Genomic DNA, 14,605 nt, shown 5'->3' on the forward strand with positions numbered 1-14,605 from the left:
GTAGCAAAGAGCGTTCAAACGTGCTAGTTCACCATCTACAGTGTTCACGTTGGAGTTACAAAGAAGAGGTATTGTCCGAGTGCTTCTTTCGCGTTCCTACTTTCCTTGTTTTCTAGGATGTCTGATGATACCATGGCTGCCTTTCTAAGCATTCAATCACGATACCGCTATGAGTTCCACAGATATTTCTGGTATTTTGCGAAAACGTCATTTTTGAAAAGTGAGACTGTAGTGATGACGCCGCCGCCGACACCCTCGCCACGTCGTTTCACTCGATTCATGCCGCTGCCTTTGGCCGAAAATGCGCCCAATGCCGCCGCCGCCGTACGATTCCGAGCGCAACTCGTTTCACTGTGACCGCTCCTAGCAGACTGAGTTCTGTAGGGGAGGCGCTTGCTCTCCCGTTCCCCTATAGCTTACACATTTATCCCTCGAATAACGTCAAGCCCCCCCCCCCCCCAAGTACCCCTGCATTCGGCGCCAATGACCCGAAGAACATTTTGCTACGGCAGCAACCACCTTATTTCGAGATGACGATTTCGTTACCATAGATTTTATAGAATTTCTTACGTACTCAAAACTATTTTCGTGGTATGACAAAACCGCAAAGTTTTCCCGGCCCCATTCACACAGCAGAAAGCGAGAGAGCATGGAAATATTTTATAAGCCTTATATATAGTAGACACGGATGCTTCCATAGGCCACAACATACTCAGGGGCTACACTATTATTATTCAGCAGCACAGCTCACCAGAACACGCACCGTTTCACGGGATTCATGGCGGAACCTGCATCGCACTTATATACCTGCGAGAACGCATTCGAGTTCATCACCGCCAGGTTAACCAAAACGTCACCGGGTACAATCCTCAACTTCCTCTGCAAGCGCACTATGTCATTGCGTCGGTAATGATCGCATAAGGACAACGCGTAGTTGACGAAAAACAGTTTTCTCGAATCCAACACGCTGTTGTCAGCAACCTTTACATTCATCGGCGACGGACCACTGGCCACGAATGCATCGTACAGTGGAGGCAGTAGCGCTGTCTCGCGGAGTAATCTGTTGATGTCAACGTAGCTCTCCCACTGCTTCATGTCAGCGTTAGGCCAGTACATCGTCGCATACTGACCAATGAGACAGTTCTTCAAGGCGTTGATATTGGACGACGTATTGGCAGTCCACCAGACCCTCAAGACGTGCTTGTCGTCAATATGGGCTCCAACACCGTCCAGGACCCTCATCAGTCCCTCCAGGATTGTTCTCCCAACGACGGGAATAAGACTGCTATCGATCGTATTAGAGACGTGGTTCAAAAAGCCAACTACAGCTTGGGGTACGAAGAGGACGCTTCTGGAGTGGAAGTAGGCAGTCTCCGGTACAAATACGCTCCCGGCGTACTTGGCGTCAAAGTCCAAGTTGGGGGAACTCGAAGCCAGGTAAGTTCGCCTAGTGTGTCGTAGGAGCTTCACGTAACTCCGTAGGGCGTCGCTGTCGTTGAATCGCGGCGAAGAGACGCCGTAATACAAGGCCGGCCAGTAGAGACTGGGGGCAGTCCCGAAGACCTCGTGAACGACAGTCTGGAACTTGGCGGCAGCGATCGTTCGCTCGTGGTCTCCAGACATCCAGCCTATCTTACTCGTCCTTCGGATCACTGCGCGCGTGAGCGACTGGATCAGCCGGGTAACTTCTCTGTCATAGTGGGTCTTGTAAATGTTTAAGAAGTTCCTCGACAACGACATGCGAGCTATCATGGCAGTTCCGTAATGGTAGGCCCTTTCCAGGAGGTTCATGCAAGAATGTAGGCGCTCAGTAACACCGCCGAGTCCCGCTATCTTCTGGCTCAGCATTATCAGAAACGGGTGCTCTTCCGGTAGTAAAGGTGCCAGGGTCACTAATATACGAAGGCCGATGTAGTTTATCAGTGTGTCGGGTGGAGTTTGTTCGATTACTACGGTTAACCTCTTGAAGAAAGAACACCGGACGCATATAACGATATCGTCCGTCTGGTTTCGGACACCGTCGAACACGACGGCGAGAAATTTCTTCCAGTCCCACTTGGAGACTTTGCCCAGTTCGCGTACGTGGACGAACCTCTCGTTCACCGGAACAGCTACCACTGTGCAAATCGCTTCCATGTGTTTTTCGAATGCAAAGATGTCGTTCGCAAGTCGAGCGCCGTCGTTCTTATCATATAAAAACTGGTCGAATACTTTCCGTAATTCAGCCTCGTAAACCGCAACGGGAAGCCCAGTTGAGTTCCGATGCAAGATGAATCTCCGTAAGAGGGTGGTGGGAGGTGAGATTTGAACGTGGTAGCCAGATATGACGGAATAGTTGTATAGGGTGACGTCAGCGAACGGACTGAATCCCATATCCCTTTCCATCTTGCCGGCGAGGGAGACGAGGTCGACGTCTTTGGGGTTAGTTGTGTACGGCCAACCTGGAATGAGGCATGACAGTTTTTTCTGATCATAAGATCATGGTATATCAACGCGCACGACAACACGTGCAACAACGCCATTTAGAGTCCAGACAAGAGTGACCGAGCAGAGTTCAGCGAGCAGCTCGTGAACCGCACGCATCCACCCGGCTCTGACTGACTTCGTATTAGCCGCTACGGGTGTAGGAGACTTACACGACGAAATGGCGCTCACCAACTTTACCAATGTACATCAGCAGCAAGATGGAGCGGATATTGTTTGATGAGAGAGCTTGAGGAACACACAATGCGAAGAGGACAACAAGACAAGAGGACGAATACTGTCTTGAGTCTTGTATTGTCCTCTTCGTATTGTGTGTTCCTCACATTCAAGGAAGCGTTACCTCTTTCTACAGTACACCAGCTCACTTGCACCATTCAAATTTGCGCATCATTGTTTGATGCTTCTGGGTAGAACGGGTTGTGCACACGTCGTGGTTCGTGCCTCGTATCTTTATGCAGGACAACAACATTATGGATATCAACGATAAGACATGGCAACATCAGGCAAGCCAACAAGGGATGTTATAAATACATCGTTGCACCTGCTGTACTGTCTGGGTATTATCCAGTGATTTTTCCAGACTTGTAGGGCAACTGTGGGCACAGTTTCATATGAGGCGGGCCCACGAGCCCGTCCACTACACTATGCGCCAGCGTGTCTCTACGCAAGGGGAGGGCAAAGTATGGAGAAACAACTTGTCGAAGTGTCGGCTTATTCGTAGACAGGCATGAGTTCATAGAAGAAACAACGCGCTCCTCAACCTTGAAAAGTCACCCCTTATTTCATAGAGTGGCTAATGAGGTCGTCCCCCATATGTGAGAGAGTGACACTGGGGAGTTGCGCAGACAGCCGACCTGCTTGCATAGAGTACTGCAACCCAACTGGAATTGGGGCCGGTAGTGTGGCAGCTGAAGTTCAGGACATGAAGACTGTTAAGGACAGTTCCTTTGTCGATAAAAATAGTGTCATGATTCCTCAGTGAGGTACGTGTAGAATATTTAGAAAAGTTTCAAACATTCATGCGCAAGTAAGAAACGTATTACACAACACACTAGCTAAGTTAAATTTTGATGATGGAGGAAAGCAACTTCGAGAGTACCGAGCACTTTCTCGCAACTTGTCTTAAGCATTTTAACCGCAACGCAGGTAATTTTAAAAGTGATTTTAACAACCCTCGTATTTTAGCGCGGTGAAATAATAAATTATGAAAAGGGAAGCCTATTTTAACGTCACCCGTACCTGCAATGCCGAAGTCGCTCAACACCTCTTTCACGTCTTCCCAGGAGAACCCAAACCTCACGGAATTGGTGCAAACTTCCAAAAACTTGGCAGCCTGGTGTATGAAGCTCCAGGTGGTCGACTCCTCGCCTGCTACTGCCAAGTACCGCGATAGGGCGCTTTCGACGTCCGCCATGAGCTGCGCCGACGAAAACTGCGCGTATGGCTGATCTTCGAGTTTTGCGCCTTGGAACCACGAGGTGGAACAGACGAACGAGTAGAAATCCTCGCAGGGTTCAACGGAAAGGTTGAGACGTCTCCACAGGTGATCGGTGTGCCACCTGCGTAACATAGCAGATATTTTTTCGTTAACCCGGACGAGTGATAACCGGTTCCTGAAAAAAACGAACCCGCAGAGCGCGTCGGTGCAGCCGCTGTTCTTTGAGTCGTCCGGGAAAGCGATCTGGGTCTCGAGTTCCTGTTGCTGGCGGATGAACTGTGCCACGGCCTTGAGCGAAGACTCGGTCTGTACCTTGAGCTTTAACCCGAGCAAAGTGCAGATGATGCCCATGACGAAGCTCAACCAGATGCAGGTGATAACAGCGCACACCTGCTTGCGCAAGTTTCCAGCCATGGGGAAAGAATATTTCGTCGGCTATTTCCGTGGGCGACTTTCGCAAGGAACCAGATGGTTCGAACTACTTCTACTTCTTCTTCTTCTACCTCAGGGCAATGGCCGTTAGCCACTGAGGGCGATTGGCCAGGGCTAGTCATGATGTAACGCTTCTTCTTCAGCCAGGAGGGCAGTGGCCTCTACTTCCTCCTCCTCCTCATACGTGCGGGAGGCCCCATCGTGAGCTTCTTCTCCTTCTACCTCAGACGCTGGCCGTTATCCGCCAGGGGAGATTGCTCAAGGCTTAGTTACTAGTCATGATTGAGCTGTTGGCCCTCCTCGGCAGCTCAATCGGCCAGGTGTTGGCTTGCTGAGATCAAGTTCGCGGGTTCGATCGCTGCCGAGGACGGCATCCAGATAGGGGAAGCAAACATTGTTTCCAACACCGTCTGTCGGAGATTTCCGGCGCACCTCAAAAGAATCCCAGGTGGTTGAAATTATCCGCAGTCCTACCCTGTGGCACGTTCAGCATGTCGCCACCAGAGGTGGGCAAATGCCCTCACGATCTTTGCCCTCATCTCAGTTTTCGTCCCAGATGTTTTTCCTCACCTCACCTCATCTAATTTTTTGGGAACTTCGTTCCTCTCCTCACCTCACCTCACCCCCAACATCCTTTTCAAATTATTTTCCTCATCTCACCTCACCTGAATTTGTTTCTGAAACGTTCATCACCTCACCTCAACATTTTCCGGAACACTTTCTCCTCCACCTCACCTCACCTCAATTTTTTCTGAAAAATGTTCCACACGTCACTTCAACCTTCTTTCTGAAGTATTTTCCTCACCTCACCTCACCCCAAGCATCATTCTAAAGTATCTTACTCACTTCACCTCACTTCAACCTTCTTACTAAAATGTGTTCACCTACTCGTGATAATATTTTGCCTCGTCTCACCTGAACCTGTTTCTGGAAAACGTTTTTACTTCAAAACTGCACTTTCAATTAGGAGTGACGTCGCTCATAGCTACAGTTGCTTCGCGGCGCTAAAACGGGATCAAAAAAAGCACTTGGAACGGGTAGGTGTATAGATTGTAGTTGTTTTTTTTTTACTGCTTCGTTGGTTGATTCCTGAGAAGAAGTTACAAGTACGCACAACTAAGATTCCTTACCTTGCTCGGTTCGTCCTTCTTGCAACAAGTATCCACTACATGTACAATCAGTAAAAATTGGACGTAGAGCACATGGGTATAGAGAAGTTGCACAAACCGAGCCAATTTGAGTTGTTTGTTTTTCATACTGGCAAAGCAGGAATGGCCTTTACCGAGTATCTCTTAAGCGGGGATGATAATGGAGCTGCGGAAGTCGTTTTCGGGATGGTATGCAGCTGCACTTCGAATTACATGTACATTTTGCATATTATCGATCAATATTATTTAAATAGCAGACGTATTCATTTGCAGCTCGGAATTCGGGGACCTTTTCCTCAAGACCCTCGTTTTGAAGCAATCTGGTAGACGTGCTGTACGGATTACTAGGGACTTATGTGTTGACTTACTAATTAAATTACTTTATGTAGACACAGGCTTCTTGTGCCTTTTCAGGTAACTTCATTGCCGTATTAAAAGGTCAATGGTTGAACTTGCGGCAATACGGAATATATGCCAGTATTTGCGCTTACTGCACTTAAAGCGCGTGTTGTTGCCTCCATTTCTTACATCAGTCTCTGCTAAGATCATTGGTTGTCCCATGTCCCAAATTATACGTGAAAGACATCTGCTTATAGACTGGCTAATTTGGCTCTCTTAAAATCGAAACACTCAACGCACACGGAGCTATATTGACTTGTTCATGTGTCCCACATCATCAGAACTGACCAGTTTGATTGTATTGGAATGTGAGCTAAATACGTAGAGCACATAAACTATATTTACTTGTACGTGTATCGAACCTGACACGGCTATCATGTATATATCTGACTCAACTGAAAATCTGAAACTATCGGGCTTACAGCGAACACATTTTAGTATAGCGAGCCTATGGTCACAGTACAAAAACAGTTCTGCTACCTTGGGAATAGAAAAAGCTGGCTGTCGGTGCCCTTTTAAGAGATCGCGCAATTGAAAATAGCCGCTCCACATCTCATAAACCTCCTTCTCAAAATTTTTTCGTCACTTCACCTCACCTCAATCTCAATTTCGGAAAATTATCCTCACTCACCTCACCTCAACGTCCTTGTCAAAAGTATTCCTCACCTCAGCCTCCCTCATGAAACATTTTCCTCACCTCACCTCACCTCACCTCAATTAGAGTCACTAAATAAGCTACGTTAGTATGTCAGTCCGCTTATCCGACTATGTCTGAGATTTTTGTCACAAGTAGGGTCAAACACAGGTATCATCTTCTCGTTATTATGACCAGGTCACATGGCCCGCAAGGTAGCCCCAGGGAGAGGCTACACACATACCTCAGACAGAGGGTGACACGTGTTGAAGTAGGGCGCCAAGGTTTGGGATGACTCCTGACGTCGTTGACCTCGGAATTACTCGTAGCGCTTTTCGGACTGCCAAAGCACTGTAGCGCTTAGAACAGCAGTGACCACCAGACAAGGTCACACTGTGCTGCTGCTGCTAAGAATGACCGGAACGAAGCGGTCTCAAGGTCACCGTATTGTGCGTTTCTCGTTAGTTCATTTTTCACATGTCGAGCATCTGGCCTCCTCTCGAATAAGCCTTTGAGAGCGAATAGGAACGAACGAATAGGAACGAATAACGGGTGCTTTCTTGGGGTACCCCTAGCAACACTGTAATCATCTCTGTGTCGACTGCCTTCGCCTGTTTGCACAAAAGTGTTTTTTTTTGTGTGTGTGAAGGAACCAGCGCTCCATGCTGATGCCTTTGAGGTGCCCGGGACTGAAACATATACGTATGTATTCAGTGCACAAGTGTGACTCATAGTATCACATGCTGTTTTGACGTTTACAAAAACAACCATCGTTATCCCTCTTGGGTTTTGCGGTCTCGACAGCAGGTACCTAATCGAGTGCGGGGCTTACGAAACCGTGGTGGTGACGAAAGTCCACAGTTTCGTGGGTAAAGACAGTCCTTCCCTCGAGTAGCTACTCCAGTTTCTGTGGCACCCTTCGCTCAAGGGTTTTGCACACGCAGGTGGTAGGACCAACAGATCGGAAATATGAAAAATCAGAGCAGTGCTTTCCTGGCCATAAAATGAGGCCAACCAACGCGACTCTTTCCGTAAGCAGGAATCCGACCATCCCCCATGAAATGCTGTATGCCTGTAGCATAGAGTCTGGATACAGCGTCACCAGGTTTTGAATGGTCATATAAGTAAGCATGTCCAGACTAGGATACGGCATCTCTCGAGAAAGCGCAATACCAGTCTTGAGCTTATCTAGCGTGCAATCTGTCGATGTCGGGTCGGTCATGGGAGCAGGTCCCCCAAACTCACCTCGGAAAAGCGTGCAACGAAGAAGGCCGCCACTAGATAGCCCACTGTTGCCGTTCTGGATCACTTCAGCGCGCTAAGTTTAGCGGCAAAATGTTTTTGTTGTTTCTGCGAATGAATCTAGTCTTTATATGTCCAAATAAAACGCGTATAACAACTTTCTCTGTCGTGTTTCACTTTTTGGTCCCGTTTTTAAACGTGTTGAGCGATCGGAAGGATCCAGTGCACGGCTGCGTGCATCACGTAGCGTACCTGCCGTACCAGGCGCTGCAGTCGTCAATTTCTCCTTTGATGACTTGGCCTGGCTTGGATTGTGCTTCAACTGGATCTTTAGCGCGCTACAATCCACGCAAGCCAACGTCTGGTAACAATGGGGTATCTAAGGGCGGCCTCCGGCATTGAACACATCGGGATAGGAACAAATACATGGGAAAATGGCGACCCTGGGGGACCTGCATGGGAGTAACCAAGATAATGGCCTGCCGCATCTGCAAGACATGTTTGTGGACGCTCTCACTCTTCACTGCTTCAGAGCTCTTCGTTGTGGCTCGACAAAAATTCACGGATGACGTCCTTCTTCGCCTTGTATAGAGATAAGGACACAGCTGGCATTGGGTTCTTGACCGGAGGAGCTTCCTTGAGGCTCCGTGTGACCCTCCGAACAGTGTTTTCAAATGACGAGAGGGAAGCTGAAAGCTGTCGCCATCTTTTCCTGCCCATAGCCAGCGCCATCTGCACTAACTTGTCAGCGTGAGGCACGTCCTATGAGTGTTCCCGTGTAGTTGGCAAAACCAGTTGTTGTTCCTCGTGAAGACTTAATACAAATACTAAGGCGAAATACAAAAAGTTGGATAATAATAACTCGTGGTTTTATGTCACGAGATAAATAATTACGGTGAGGGTTTCACAGCTCCTGTAAGGTACATGAGGGTGCAATCTGGTGACCTCGTGTATCATTCCCAGTGGACAGTATTTCAGTTTGGCTAGCACATCTTTACTTTTCCCACCTTGGGTTGAACCTGCACATTTTGGCCGAGCCACACACCATCCAGATAGCACGATGCTGAGTTTCTGTTCGCCTGTCAGATGCTCTGTGTACAAGCAGAAGCAAGCAAAGATGGAGGTCTTCAACATTCTGTTACTTGGATGCATGTGCTAGACAATATACAATCTGAGCACCTACGTCATCGATTACGTTTCACCGCCGCATAAAGCATGCTGGTGGGCACTATCAGGCTTATCAGCCTATCAGCCGACGCGTTTTTCCTGCGCTTGCCCACCACAGCAAAATCTAACCTCGAACCAGTCTTCTTGTGACGGCACACGTTTGTAAACAGAGGATCGTCTATAGAGCCAATTTACCTCACCTGGATAGGCTTCAAGCTACCAGGAATCTGTGCCCTATGAAGGCGAGGACTTGAGAGCCTTCGCATACTTCAGACCGTGACCAGGTAATAGCGATGACAATAAGATATTGTTGATAAGAGAAATGTGAGTTGAAGGAGTCTTCGTTAGCACAGCTCAAAACCCAATGCAGGGAGCTCAATGAAGACGTCAAAGTTAAGCAGGTTCTGTTACGTGTGTGAAGATCAACATGAAGGTGATTTTTTTTTTCAAACAACTTTTGTTCTTTCGATTTTCCATGTCTGTTCAGTTATTCTGCAGACTGTGTATCACCTTGGAATGTGGCCTAATGGTCACGGAGCAGTATTGTTAGCAGTGTTGCCCTCGGAAATATTTTCCTAATCCTTCCATTTGCTGTGTCATGCGAATCGTTGTGCTGTTAAACCATTAGAGTCGGCTGTGCTGTCTGGGGTTTTTCCTGGGTTTTCCTGGGTTTTCCTCAGACGCTTTCAGACATATGTCGGCACAGTTCCCTTAGAAGTCGGCCCAGGACGCACATTCCCCCAGGGCGTGAGTCGTGACGTTGCCCACATACGTGAGGCCGACAACGGCAAGCCCTATCACCACCACCACCACCACCACCATTAGAGTTTTGCCAAATTAAGCATGTGGATACCTTAAAATAATCACATGGATTCGACTTACACATTAAGCAAAAAAGGCTGTCCGGGCCCTCCCATGTGAATGTTCGCAAGGGTGTTTTTTTGGTGCTGAGTAAAGTGAAACTTTATTGACCTAAACAATAACAATCATATCTGTAACTGTGGGTGTTCTGCACTGAAACAAGATAGTATGCACAGCCATAACTGAAGAGCCCCACAGAAGGCCCATGTAGGGTGGTAGATGGTGTTGGCTGTGTTCTCATTGCTGTTGCTCCCCCCACATTGGCACAAGTGCGCCGAACCTATCCTGAATTGTGTACATGATTCATTGGCGACAGGCTTTCAGTATGACACTGAATGGTGTCCTCCTGTTCCTTGTCGCCTGCTTGCAGTGGGCGCGAGAAGTTCTGGTACATCCATAGGAGGCATGTAGTAGACGCCACTACTGTAAGCATCAGTTCTCGACCCCTGGCAGTTGTGCTCCGAAAATATTATCAAGGATACCCTGTGTAACCAGAAGGCATTTCCCGAGATGTATGGCGCTGAATGCAGTGATGTGGTTAAAGAGATGTGTCAAACCCATCGCTTTCTCCAGTCCCATGGCCTTTGTTTACGTTGGCAAGGATTTCAAACTCTTTAGTCGCATTAACGCCATATTCGTACGTAACTGCCAAAGCAGCTGCGCCATCTAACGACAATCGTCCGTCCTGCATGAGTATCCGTTCTCGAAGAGGACATAACGCTGTGCCCTCCGGTAGTTGGTCTTTGATGGCATCATCGTCAAAAGTCCCCTTCTCTGTGTAGTACGGGACTGCTGTTCATCGACGCTGACTCTTATAGCATGCTGCTGCATAGTGCCATAACTTCGGGCTCTTTGATGATATAAAAATAAAGACAAGGCGTAAAGGTATCCCTTTCCGGAAGTCACAGGATCGGAAGACACTGGACAGGCAGCGAACGCGTCCTAAGCCAACTGGGCAGCATACCGATAAGAAGCCCACATGCTACCAGTGTCGTAATGTCGGACATATTGCAGGAGACAGAAAGTGCAGAGCATGGAACAAGAAATGCCGGAATTGTGGAAAGATTGGACACTTAATGAAAGTATGTCAAAGTAAGGACTGTGTGGGAACTGTTGGGTATGGCGATGAAGACATTGAAGTGCTTAATGTCAGTGACGGATATGGCAACCAAGTCTACGCCGACGTAGGTGTGGAAGAAGTTCCTATGACTCCTGCTGTGGAAACTGGTTCAGCAGCTTCTCTAATGAGTCAGGACTTCTGCAACAGCAACTTCAAGAGTAAGTTCCCGTTATCACGTCTGCCACGAATGGTGGTGAACTACAGCAGCCGCAGGATCAGCGTACAAGGTTGCTTCCAAGCAAAGGTGATCTACAAGGGAAGGTATGCCACGATACTGTTTTATGTCGTGTCACACGCCACATCGCTGTTGGGAAGAGATGCTGTTAAACAACTCAACATCTGCATCGAAGGACAATCGCTGAGTTGCTCGAACATTCGGTGTCGGGATGAAGTATATTGCCTCCTGACCGCAGGGCAGAGTTCAGAACGTTATTTTATGATCGCATAGGATTAGCGAGGGGTCTTCCCCATAAAGTCAAAGTGAAGTTGGACGTTCAACCTGCAGCGGCAAAGTTACGACTGCCCCTCGCATTGAAAGAAGACGTGTCCAACAAGCTCAAGAAGTTCGAAAGTCTGGGCATCATTGAACAAGCAGATGCGTCGCCTTGGATGTCTCCTATCTTGGCAAAAGAAGGATGGCAGCATACGGCTCTGTGTCGATTTACGAGAGCCGAACAACAGAGTTATCGCAGACTCTTACCCTTTGCCAAGCACGAGGACCTGTTGAACTCTCCATCGAGGGCCAAGTACTATGCGAAGCTGTCCCTGGCATGAGGTTGCTACCAAGTTGAACTGAATGAAGAAAGCCATCACTTGACAACGTTCATAACTCATGACAGACTGTTCCAGTTCCAAAGGGTATGCTTCGGTCTTTCATTAGCACCATCTGTCTTTCAGAAATTGATAGGACACCTCCTTCAAGACTGCCCAGGAGTTGTTGTATACTAGCCTAGCTTAGACGACATTGTTGTCTTTGGTTTGACAAGGGAGGAGTATCGGCAGAACTTGCGTGCAGTGTTGAAGAGGATGGTCAAAGCAAGGTTAATGCTGAACACAAAATGCATATTTGATGCACAGAAGATCAACCTTCTGAGGCATGAGCTATCAGGTGGAGGGATCCGACCACTAGAGTCGAAGATCGATGCCATCAACAAAGCGCCAGTACCATGCTATGTGAAATATCTGAAATAATTACTGGGTTTCGCTGGATATTACACCAGTTCTGTGCCTCATGTCATGACTGTCATAGAACCTTTGCGCAAGCTACTTAGAAAAGGTACTTCCTTTTGCTGGAGCAGAGAACAGCAAGATGCGTTCAACGACATTAAGTGACTTTTTGGAGCGGCAGGATTACTGTTCCCCTTTGACTCCCAGCTGCCGGTCACCATGACTGCAGAAGCATCCAGTTACAGGATCTGAGCTGTGCTTCAGTAAGTTGGAAACTGCAGACTACGTACGGTAGAATTTGCATCCAGAACATTATCCACGGCAGAACTCAAGTAGTCTGCAGGAGGATGAGAAGCGCTGGCATGTCTTTGGGCTTGTGAGCAGTGGCATGTCTACTTATGGGGCAGGTGGTTTACGCTCAGGACTGACCACCAGCTACTCATGACGCTGCTGTCAACACGAGGGGCGTATTGTTCGATGGACAGCAAGGCTCCTGAACTACAATTACACCGTGGAACATGAGAAAGGGAGCGAAAACGTCATTGCCAGCGCATTATGAAGAGTGCCACTGTCCAGTAATGAAGAGACTGAAGTCCACGAGGAAGTGGTCTCCTGGCTAACGACGTGTCTGAACAAGGAAGATCTACAGCAGGCGCTACAAAAAGATGGAATCCTGCAGGAGGTCATAGGATATGTCACAACGTCATGTCTTTCAAAGCGATGCATGGCAGAAGAAATGGTGCACTTCTATCAAATTCGGGAAGAATTATCTATCGTTGATGGTATGTTGTTCTGGGGAGATAGACTATTTATACTATATTTTATGACCACGAGTATCTGGACACATGTAGGGTGGTCTGCTCCCCAATTAGTGTGGTGACTCACTGGATGATCCTAATTACTATGGAAGTCCCAATTGCTAATTTAATGGTATCCAGGCTCCTCGTGTATTCTCTGATAAGGCCGTCCTGCATGGTGCGTTTTTCTTGCATCAAATCTGAGTTTTCAAAGTGTTGTACGTTGCAGCTGCTCGTAGCGAATGATTCACTGCATCAGAGAAGGTTTGATATTTCACGCAGATGTCAGTTCACGGGTGTACATTGCAACCAATCACGACGCAGCAAGTCACTTGTGTTTCCTGTTCAGCACCCTACTTCCTTTTTAGCAGTGTCCGCTCTTACGAAAAAGCTGTGGAAGGACAACTCCAAGTACCGTATTTTCACGCGTATTAGCCGCGGCTTATGCGCTAATTTTTTTTTCGCAGACGCTCTGCGGCTTATCCACGGGTGCGGATCATCTGATGGCTATTTTTCCCTGGTATTTTCCCCATACCCCGGACTAAACGAAAGGGCCGACAGTGCCTCATGTTTTTTCGGAACAGGACTGCCCTGCCAGTGCATGAACAATACCGAACAGGGGTGGGTCCACATTCGGGTGGACTGACCTTCCAAATACATTCCCCCACGCAGCTTTAACAAAAGGGGTGAGAGTGATTAATGTCTCCTGGAACACCACTAATTCATCAATTCACAAACAACACGCAACAAGGGCACAATCCGATCTTAGTAGAACACTAGAACTGACCTCCTTTGTTATACATCATGCCGACACCGGAATGTGGACCACAGGGTTTATGGCCTTCCCCACAGTCTCGTTTGTCGGCAGGAAGGCTTCAATACATCTGACATCAGGATAAAACGTGGTCAGCTAAGCGTCAGTTCTCATTTGACCTGAGCAGCAGCATTCATGGACACAGGCACGTCAGTTAGAGGTAAGGCATGGCTCCAACGTGGAGGCACAGCTACGACAGCGTTGAGAGTCTCTATTGATTTTGTTTGCGCATCACTGGTTTAGCGCAGAAAGCAGTCGCGTCGTATTACCCGCGGCTTATCTGCGAGTGCGGCTTATCTGCAAAAACATTTTCAAAATGTATCTAAAAACGAGTCCTGCGGCTTATCTGCGGTGCAGCTAATACGCGTGAAAATACGGTACAACAACTTTCACTCGTGAGGGTCCATTTCACCAAATGCAAATCAGATAGAAAGGAACGCACAGAAAAACAACCCTTTCAGGACGGAACAGCATGGAGAGGAGAATGTTGCCAACACTTCGTAAAGCAACGCCAAACCCGCTGTGGACGCTGTAGCGGGATTTGCGCCCATTGCGGTTTGACAGGCGTATTTTTTCACGGTCCATGGCCATGCAGAGTTTTACGCAGGGCGATATCCACAGAAACACGCACCATGCGAGCCTGCCTATACTTGTGGTCGGTGCTTACTACTGTCGTGTCCTATTGGACGGGACGGAGTGACGTCACGGAGCTATTAAGAGGCCTTGTGTTTCTAGGTGTTGTTGGTTTTGCACGCGCCTTCTCCTTCCCTCTCTACTCACCACGCATGCACGCCGCACCGTGACAACACACCGACCATGCAGAGATTCTTGCGTATCGAGCGCTGTAATGCTAGCGCAGTAAATAACAGTGCCTGTTTACTTAGTGTTTGGTTGACCACTAG

General features: G+C 48.0%; 1 protein-coding gene across 1 annotated transcript; it reads right to left on the reverse strand.

Annotated features, from left to right (window-relative positions):
* Positions 1 to 641: 641 nt before the first annotated feature.
* Positions 642 to 3,984, reverse strand: LOC135375203 (neprilysin-21-like). Its single transcript, XM_064607921.1, has 2 exons — positions 3,724 to 3,984; positions 642 to 2,441 (listed from the first exon to the last, which is right to left on the reverse strand). The coding sequence occupies exons 1-2, from the start codon at positions 3,896 to 3,898 to the stop codon at positions 748 to 750; spliced, it is 1,869 nt and encodes a 622-aa protein (XP_064463991.1). The 5' UTR covers positions 3,899 to 3,984; the 3' UTR covers positions 642 to 747.
* Positions 3,985 to 14,605: the final 10,621 nt, after the last annotated feature.

This window comes from Ornithodoros turicata, unplaced genomic scaffold (genome assembly GCF_037126465.1).
Source record: "Ornithodoros turicata isolate Travis unplaced genomic scaffold, ASM3712646v1 ctg00000838.1, whole genome shotgun sequence".
Classification (NCBI taxonomy): Eukaryota; Metazoa; Arthropoda; class Arachnida; order Ixodida; family Argasidae; genus Ornithodoros; species Ornithodoros turicata.

Coding starts and splice junctions, on each gene's coding strand:
- LOC135375203 (XM_064607921.1), bottom strand. CDS start 3,898: ATGGCGGACGTCGAAAGCGCCCTATCGCGGTACTTGGCAGTAGCAGGC. Junction 2,442..3,723: donor GAGCGACTTCGGCATTGCAG/GTACGGGTGACG, acceptor GCCTCATTCCAG/GTTGGCCGTACACAACTAAC.